The 9,630-nt window shown below is 36.3% G+C and overlaps 1 protein-coding gene across 3 annotated transcripts; it reads left to right on the top strand.

Annotated features, from left to right (window-relative positions):
• The first annotated feature begins 6,746 nt into the window (after window positions 1-6,746).
• On the top strand, window positions 6,747-9,630 carry LOC137716286 (bifunctional protein FolD 2-like). 3 transcript variants are annotated; one of them, XM_068455720.1, is made up of 5 exons: window positions 6,747-6,979; window positions 7,100-7,416; window positions 7,501-7,737; window positions 7,822-7,989; window positions 9,290-9,630. In XM_068455720.1, exons 1-5 carry the CDS (start codon window positions 6,832-6,834, stop codon window positions 9,458-9,460), a joined length of 1,041 nt encoding a protein of 346 aa, XP_068311821.1. In that variant the 5' UTR covers window positions 6,747-6,831; the 3' UTR covers window positions 9,461-9,630. The 3 variants fall into 3 exon arrangements, with proteins under 3 accessions (XP_068311821.1, XP_068311822.1, XP_068311823.1); XM_068455721.1 differs by having other exon boundaries at window positions 7,103-7,416; XM_068455722.1 differs by lacking the exon at window positions 7,822-7,989.

Here is a 9,630-nt window from a genome sequence, read left to right on the forward strand (position 1 = left end):
CATCCACCTACTTCACCTACAATTGACATTGATTCTCAACATATACATTATTCACCTTCGGCAGTTGAAAAATTCTAGTATCAACGGTGTTTCAGGAAATTCCCCGATTTTAGTTTGTTCTCCTACAAGTCGAATTTATACTCTCTAGAAAACATTACTCGATTCATAGCCCAATGTGGAGATGTCATCCATAACTTCCACAAGTTGTGACTATTCAATTGCGCATTGACTTCGATCGCATTTTTATGGTATATTAACCTATCGTCGAACTCGGTGCAAACTTAGGATTGTGGTCAAGAAATTCCACGATTACAGCAAACATGCAACCAACAAATGTATGATATTTCGAGATGCTATCAAGAACTGGATAGATAACGGCAGGTTCAAATTCCCAGAGAAGGCACAAATGTTAGTAGACACGGACCCATTTTCCACGATAACAATAAGCATGGTAAATGCTTATGTGCCTAAACGAAATAGGCAACAGTGGGTGATGGTTGACGACAATCATTCTCCAGTGGTGGCCTATGTGCCTAGGCAAAGTCCTCGACCAAGGTTGAAATCAACTTCGATCACCATAATGTTTCTCCGCTCCAGCCTAGGTCGACTTTTCAGACCATTACTTGTTCATCATCGTTGAATTGAGTCCTATACAGAGGGACTTCAAAGCACAGTGGTCAAAGTACAATCACTATGCGTAGGGTTTTTTCCCGAAAATCCCAAACCAAATCAAAAAAAATCCCGATCCCATACCAAAAAATTATCAAACCGATAATACCGAAATTGTAATACCCCATATTTAAAAAAAAAAAAAAAAAATTGATTACATATGTGTGTGTATGTGGGTAATTATTTTTATGTAATGATTTTATTAGATTTCTTTTATACAAGAACCTAGTCTTGATATGTAAACTAGTCTCAACGTAAGTTCATTTTACTACAAAATTATTTCCCCTAAAAAAAAAAAACAAAAAACTAGCTCGTATTATTTCATGTTCATATGTAATTATAGATATTTTTAGTTTGAATTGGAGAAGGGTGATTATATGGGATTGGCTTGATATTTTTACCAAATAAGGGTGAGTTGGCAAGTTTGTAATCAGTAGGAATTTAGGAGTTAATGATTGGTGATGATTCATCCCCTAAATTTGGAGTGGTGGGATTCTAGATCCCTTAGAGTTTGGACGTGGCCTTTATGTATTTGTCCACATGCATTGTAATGATTATAATCATGATTAATTACTAATTTTCCAATGATTGATGTCCAAGTGTTGCAAAAGAATTGAAACGTGTCCTTAAAGGCTTAATTGAGGATTCCATTTCTTTCTCTATAAAGGTAGAGGGAGGAAAGAACATGTGAGGAACAACACTACACCAACAACAACACAGCAGCAACAAGAAAGATCTCTCCTTCTCAAAGTAGTGTCCCCACCATCTATTTTTTTACTTTATGTAAAGGCTCTAAGCAGAGGCATAATTATGTATTTGTAAATCCTCTATACATGGTGAAATAGAAATATAAACACCATCTCAGTGGATGTAGCCCATTTGACGAACCACTTAAACCCTGTGTGCAATTGTGTTATTGCAAGCTTGTATTATCTGCCTCTATTCTCTCTCAGTAAGAACTATGAAAACACACCAGCAATCAACCAAAAATAGCTACTTCTGTGCAAGTAGATTAGACATGAATCACAAAGTAGAGGATAAAGAAAGCATTTGAAGGCAAAAGAACCAACACCAACGTATACCAAAACCATGAACCCACATATTGTCATAAAATGCTATCCTACACCATCAACACCATATTGCCAGTAAGAAGTTCGAAGAGTCGGGGATGCCAATCTACAGCGACAATGTTGCCTTGGCCAGTCAACCTCACCAATGGGAGTCATGGCGGACGACGACAATGTTGGGGTTAAGACTCATACAACCGAGCAAGCTACATTCCAACATAATTGCTCCATAAAACCCAAATGAGGTTATGCATCAATATCACCTAGAGAGATATGAAGTAAAATGGTAAAGTAATATTTTCTCAATCATATCATTGTGTGTTATCAATAGTTTATTATTGATAATATAATACAATTTTGGCTGCTAACTATTTGGATTAGTTTTTGCAGATTGTATGATTGTTATAGAGCATGCGATTATTGATATCAATATTACTTTGTATATACATAAGCATTCATGTAAAACAAGAAAAAGAGATGTGTTGTGTCAAGTGCTCACTTGTGTAATGTGTTTGACTTGTGAGGATATTCATGGGCTAAAGTTTGCCTTGAATATAGAATAATGAACCTTGTATATGTCAGGCGTCGGGGAAAGGCTTGAATATACAATTGGGCATCGAGTGAAGTGCCTATATAAGTGGAAACTGAGAATTTAATTCTAACAATTGGGCTTAAGGGATGAACGGGAGTTAACTCATATTCTAAGGTATTTGGAAGTAAGTAGTATAAGCATGGTATGAGACGTGTTGGCTTAGGTGCCTTAGTTATGTGTTAGCGGGATTAGAAAGGAGTGAGTACATTCATGTATCTCATTTGCATACATTTTATGCATTTGCAAGAATTGTCACATTTTAATTATTGTTTTGGTACATACCTATATCTTGAGCACTAATATGTGAACCAGTGATTATTATAAATTTTTATTCCGCTGCATTTCGATAAATTTTATGTACTAAATGATGTATTGTGTAATTAGTTCCAAATAATTTTATTTTAATTTTTCCACCATATCTTGGTTATATAATTTATTTCTATAGTTAAGATATGGCTCACACCCTAACTCGTGAATGATCCTTATTTGTGGGTTAGGTGTGACAGAAATTTTAGGGATCCATACCAAACCGATCCCAAACCTTTCGGTACGGAATTGGGATTACATATTCAATGGTTCAGGAATCCAAAACCGAACCAAGAATATATTTATTTATTTTGGTTGCATGCATGTTGAATGATGAATTTAAGTAGTTTGATAGTAGACTATATTAAAAATAGAAATATGAAATTAAGTTGTTCGGAATTTTGAAACGTCAATTTGACTTGGTATGAATGAATTGGTACTTCAATTGGTATGAAATTTTAAATTGGTATGAGGTAAAAAGCCTAAATTTCAATTGATACAACAAAATTTCAAGCCAAAAGCCCAAATTTTAGCCTAAAGCCCAAAAAACTCAAATTTTAGCCCAAAAGCCCAACACGCAAAATCCAGTCTCGATCCATCCTGGAATACTGAAATTTCAGTTCAGGATTGGTCTTTAAATTTATGTCCAAAAAATTTCGATTTGGGATTCGAAATCCCATTTTCAGTTTGGGATCCAATACCAAACCACCCCTAACTATGCGGAGGGACTTCAAAATGCACCTACTACATGTGACAAGCACATGTATACGCTGCGCCTTGAAGTGGGGACATTTGTAGACATCGAAATTTTAGTGAAATAAATATTCACCAACACATTAAAATTTTGACATGATAGGGCTTACATGGCATGCACTGTGTGTCTCACAAATCGTACACATAACACGTGACTCATCAAAACCAGATGAGTCACCAAGAATAATGACATGTGTTGACATTTGGTGGAAAGGAATTAAGGAATTATCTTTATTTGCTTAAATCAAGGATTATTTGATGAAGTTAAATCATGAACCAGGCCCAAATCAAGTCCTAGTTCTTTCTCCAATTAATGAAGTCCAAAATCTAGACCAAATCAAGCCTCAATCAAGACTTGCAGAGCCTATAAATACGAGGTTTCAAGACAAAGTAAAACCCAAAACACATCATCACAATCGAACGTTCAAACTCCCAAACACTCTACACACACAGAAGACTCAGAAAACTCTCTGCATTCTTTGACATACTTGTGAAGAACCATCAAGCACTACTACATGTGCCGGTTCCTCCATCGCCATAAGCAAAACTCTTGCGGCATTCATTGGTTCAAGAACAAGTCATTACGATACTTGGATTAATAACTCTACAAATACACATTGCAACCTCGAGATTGAATCAAAGGATCAATTTTGTAATCAGAAATTGTAACCCTAGATGTTATATAAATATAAAAAATTTACTTTGTACATGTATTCTTGTTTCATTTGTTGCAGAAAATTAGTGTTGACACCACTATCTCCTCTCTTTTTTTTTTCTTCACTTAAAACCGCCCGCTAGTTTGTGATTTTTTATTTTCAACGGAGATTTCTTTCCAAAGGACAAATTTTCAGATTTTTTTTTTTAAAGAAAAAACAATTTTCAGGTTTTACTAGATATTATTGAACTACAAAGCTATTTGGCGACAATAACACATCAAACACCGAATATGACATGATCATTGAAAAAAATAAAAAAAAACAAGAGAAATTTTGACTAAAAAAAGTTCGAAGAAAAAAAAAACCAAAAGGAAGCCGCCGCAGCTGTTTCAATGTGGTTGAGATCGTTTGTAGTGTGACCAAGCCATGGGACTGTGTATAAAGCTTAGTTAGGTTAGTATGCGGGTTCGACTGTTGGAGTAAGATGGGTCGCTAGAGCGCGCGTGCATTGGGCTTTCTCCTCTCTCGGCACAGCTTGAGCCTGCTATTGTGTGGCGTGGGCCTAGGCTTAGCGCTGCTTTGTGTTGTGGGCTTGGGCGTGCCAGGCTGCAGCTGCTGATGTCTAGGCCTGGGCTGCTGTAGTTGTAGCAAGCTGGGCTGCTTACACCTCTTGGGCTGTGATGGGCTCCCTTGTGGCATGGGCTGGCAGCTGCAAGGTGGTGCCTTCACCGTCGGCTTAGGTCTTGCCATAGGCTATTGCCGTAGTGGCTGCCATTGGCATAGCCACGATGGTGCCCCGTGGAGGTGTTACCGTTCCTCTTGTTGTCAAGTTCAGCCTCGTGGATCATCATGGTAAGGCTACATTGAGTCTTCCATCATTTCATCCAGATCTTTGAACATAGGAAGTTCCGTTCGTCATGGTTTCCGAATTTCTAGTCATTATACTTTTCTTTTACGTTTATTCAAAGAACTTTATAAATAAAATAAAATTAAAAAAAAAAAAAAAAAATAAAATAAAATAAAATAAAAATCTAATAAGAACGTGGGAAAAATGTATGAATGAACGAGAAATGAGAAACTTTAAATGCAAGAGTCTTCTTCGAGCATGTGAATCAAACTCTCAATGAAAGCACCAATTTATGGATGCAAATTTCCGCTGTCTTTTCCTTTGACGAAAATGCACCTGCAAAATAGTAACACCTAAGATTAAGGCCAAAAACCTCACGCGCCCACGATGAATATGGGGGCTTTGGTTGAATAATCTTTGATGCCAGAGTTAGAATTATGAACATAATGTGTTTAGGCATTTGTGCGTAGCAAATGGCTTGGCTTTTTAGTTGGATAATAGGGCTATTTATAAGGGAGTGGCTAACCCTATTTGGATAATAGTGGCCGGGAATATATGTTGTAATTGGGTGAATAATTGCAAGATATTATGTGAAATAATATCTTGCAATTAACATGACAATTAATCCTTAATTAAATAGGAAATTTGGGAGTTACCTTTGGAATAAGGATTTGATGAGGAATGATGAGAGGGATTTGAAAAACATACCATTTTGATCACCTTTGACTCTTCCTTGATTAAGGCGTTATTGTCCGTTGCATGAGCGTAGGAATCCTAGTGTGCCTTGAGGGTAATTTTGTCATTTTGACCCAAAAGTCCACATGTCACCTCCATAATTTTCTTGATTATTTTTTGCTCCACAATGGGTACACTGAAGTTGATCAAATAAAAGTTCTTGCATGAAATAGTAAGTAGTACTACATGTTAAGCAAGTAACTCAATTGTTACACTAAGACAATTAATAATTAGACCTGAGACATCGTAATTGTCTTATCTTATGGAAAGGTCTTAAAGCATTTGATGACATAACATGTCACTTTATGAAAGGAAGTTTTATGAAATGAATTGTTATTATCACTCCAAAAATCTCATTTGGTACTCCATATTTTTTATAATTAGAAAGAAAAATACACTTGTGAGGAGTGTAGAATGAGATTTTTGGAGTGATAATAACAATTCCCTTGTAGAATTGTATTACAATTGCAGTTGTAAGGTTCTTTGAATATATTTACATTAATTTGTAAAACCTATACCAAATATTAAAAAAGAACAATGAATTGGATATACTAAAAGTTCAAGAATATAAATACAAAAAAAAAAACTTTTAATGAAAATTCTGAGATAAGTGATTCTAAAAATTTTAAAATTGCCAATTTCAACTAGATTAGAAATTTTTGGAATGGAAATTGGAACATTGTTCCCGATCCTATCCTTTTGAAGATCAACCCCATAATTGTCAAGGTACACGTAATATGACAGATTTATGAAAGGTCTGATTCAGCCTTAGTTATTAAAAAATAATCCATTTCGGTCTTGTCAAAACCAAAGCGAGAAAATACGGAAAAAAATCACTTTGTTTATAAAGCCTTCTGATATCTCCAACAATTTTTTTTTTTTTAATAAGAAACTAACGAAAAGTTCAAAATTTTTTTTGATTTTAATGAAAAATGATAAATAAAGATGTAATAAATAATAGCAAAAAAATATAAAAATATAATTTTTTGTTAAAAATAAATAACACTGAGAGTATTTCGTTATAACTTAATTTTTTATAAATTTCAACTAAAATGCAAAGCCACTTTAACACTACTGATTACGTAGTTTTCTTCCTCATTTGCAAAATGAATTTACGCTTTGGTTTTTCTTTCGCTGGACCATTGGATACCGAATAAAGCAGTAGAGAGCATAGTACGATAATCAAGGATAGAAGGTAGCGACGTTATGGTGGGCGTCTGCCACAGATTTCGTACCAAAGCCAGAGCCTTGTTTTCAGCGAAGCTGTCACCGTCATGTTCAAGCCCTCTCATTCTCCCTTCCGTCCGGAGACCCACCCAAACCGCCCACCGTCTCCTCTCCAGCGGCGTCCACCGTAAGTGCTTTTCCCCACCACACTTTTACATTTTCAGCACATTCCCAATCATGGGTCTCTCTCTTATTTCCTTTAGTTTAAACTGTCGATTGTAATTTGTATGCAACGCTGCAAACGCAGCAGGTACGAGAAGTGCTGAAATTATGAGCGGAAAGCCGATTGCAAAGGACATAAAATCAAAGGTAGCTTCTGAAATAAGTAGAATGAAAGCTGCCATTGGAAGCGTTCCTGGGTTGGCTGTGGTTTTGGCGGGCAACAGAGAGGACTCCCAAGCTTTTGTCAATACAAAGTTAAAGGCTTGTAATGAAGTTGGGATTGAAACTTCCATTGTGCAGTTGCCCCAAGATTGTTCTCAAAATCGGCTTATTGATGTAGTTTCGGGTTTTAACAAGAACCCGTCTGTGCACGGTATAATTGTTCAACTCCCTCTGCCACAGGTACCAAATTGTTCGAATTTGAAATTTATTTACAACTGTTGCTTTGAATTAAGTTTAGTGTTGTTAATTTGGTATTTGGTTCAGCATTTGGACGAGGAAAGGGTTATAAATTTCGTTAGTCCGGAAAAAGATGTGGATGGCTTTCATCCCCTTAATATGGGGAACCTTGCATTGCGGGGAAAGGAGCCGTTGTTCATTCCTTGTGCTCCTAAGGCTTGCATAGAGTTGTTGCTCCGGTATGGAGTTGAGATCGTTGGGAAGAATGCGGTGGTAATTGGGAGAAGCAAGATTGCGGGATTATCCACTTCATTGCTGTTGCAGGTGATACAAAACTTTTGTTCTCTACTGTATAGAAATCGGAATGTTTGAATATTTGCTCAATGATGCTGCCTTAGTCCTTGACAGAGGCACCATGCAACTGTTTGTACTGTCCATTCATTCACTAACAACCCAGAACAAATTACTCGTCGAGCTGATATTGTTGTCTCAGATGTTGGCATTCCAAATATAGTCGGATGCGATTGGCTGATGCCAAGGGCAGTTGTAGTCGATATGGGGACAAATTCAGTAAAGGTGAATTCTCATGTTTTTATCTATGGTTGAATACATCAATGTACATTCATCTGTTTCTTCTAAAGAGAAATATCTATGTTTCCTGGCTTTAGGATTGTGTACAACGAAATTAGTAGTTCAATGTCCCCGCCTGCAACCCTAAAATGCATTTTTGATATAGGATTTCCATAACTTGGCCACTTTAGAGTTATTATGCGAACCATTCCGTATGATTTTCTAGCGAAACCAGATTTGTAGGATCACAAAAACTTGAATTTTGTGACTTTACTCTCTTTATTCATTTGTGATCACAAAGGAAGATTGAAGTGCTTAGGATCATACGAGTCCTGACCATAGAAAATCGTAAGGATATTTATAACATCCTTAGTATTTAATAGGGCTGATGGTGGACTAAATTTAAATACGTCGAGGGTAGAAATTAGTCCCTGAGGCAACTTAAGGACAATGAGGGATCCTTGAACGCTACTGCACATCCTTACTAATAGTATAGTTTAAAAGGTTACTCATCCGCCTATTACAATGAAGTTTTCATGAAATTTCTGTTGCATTATGTCATTACTACTCGGATCTAGGACCATATATTTATTACTGGTATTATTGACCACACCATCACTAGTTAATGTATAGCTGAACATCGATTAATATGTAAGAGAAATGCTAGCAACCTTCTCACTTACCTTCTCTGCTTCTCATTTCAAACATCTCACTTCTTCTAATGTCAAACTAAAATTTTAATTATACACTATTTTTCTCCCTTAGTATAATTAACATTTTGGTTTGTCAACTAAAAAGTAATCAAATTTTTAGTTTTGCGTGCTGGTGGAATACACGCGGCATGAGTAGAAGGGTTGAAATGAAAAGGTAAGTGAGAAGGTTGAAATAAAAAATAAAAAAAAACCCTTTCCAGAAGCTCTGGACAAAGCTTCTAACTTAATGGAATTGGTCATTTAGGGGTTGTTCTTGGTCGATTGTAGAATTGCTTTTATCCTTGTTTTTTCAAGGAATTGATAGTGTTATTTCAGCGATGCCATTGTTTGCTTGTGGTTGGGCTTAACGGATCATCATGATTAGTTTGTTTTCTAAGAACTAGGGTATGTTGTTATCTAGGGTTTTAATCTATAGATAAGCTCATGATTTCTTATTTTTGCAGTAAATAAATTTTGATCAAAGATTACAGCATAGTTGTGTTTGAAAGACTGGGATGTTACGATCTCAAGAATGATAGTCTGTACCGTGTTCGTTAGTTTTATAATAATAGTGAATGATAGTCTGTACCGTGTTCGTTGGTCATACTATGCAGGATCCTAGTAGCAGGCGAGGTTTCCGTATCACCGGAGATGTGTGCTATGAAGAGGCAGTTAAAGTGGTGTCGGCCATAACACCCGTGCCAGGAGGGGTCGGACCTGTTGTAATCTCAATGCTCCTCTCCAACATCCTTGACTCCGCAAAGCGAGCTTTTGGATTTACTTGATCCTTTAACCTACAAAGATCATGTCAACTATTTTGATACTGATTTGATAGTTTTATTTGCGAAAGATCATTTATGAACTTTTTACAACATTCCTAAACCTTGAACATCTCTCTGTATCGTTCCAATTTTATCGGATGTCCCCGGAAGGGACAACGTAAGACAAGTGAAAA

The sequence above is a fragment of the Pyrus communis genome, chromosome 14, assembly GCF_963583255.1.
Source record: "Pyrus communis chromosome 14, drPyrComm1.1, whole genome shotgun sequence".
In the NCBI taxonomy this organism is placed as follows: Eukaryota; Viridiplantae; Streptophyta; class Magnoliopsida; order Rosales; family Rosaceae; genus Pyrus; species Pyrus communis.

Bases quoted from the DNA above. Each gene is read 5' to 3' on its own strand.
- LOC137716286 (XM_068455720.1), top strand. From the start codon at position 6,832: ATGGTGGGCGTCTGCCACAGATTTCGTACCAAAGCCAGAGCCTTGTTT. The intron at 7,738-7,821 runs GTGATACAAAAC...AGTCCTTGACAG, and splicing joins CCACTTCATTGCTGTTGCAG to AGGCACCATGCAACTGTTTG. The intron at 7,990-9,289 runs GTGAATTCTCAT...CATACTATGCAG, and splicing joins TGGGGACAAATTCAGTAAAG to GATCCTAGTAGCAGGCGAGG.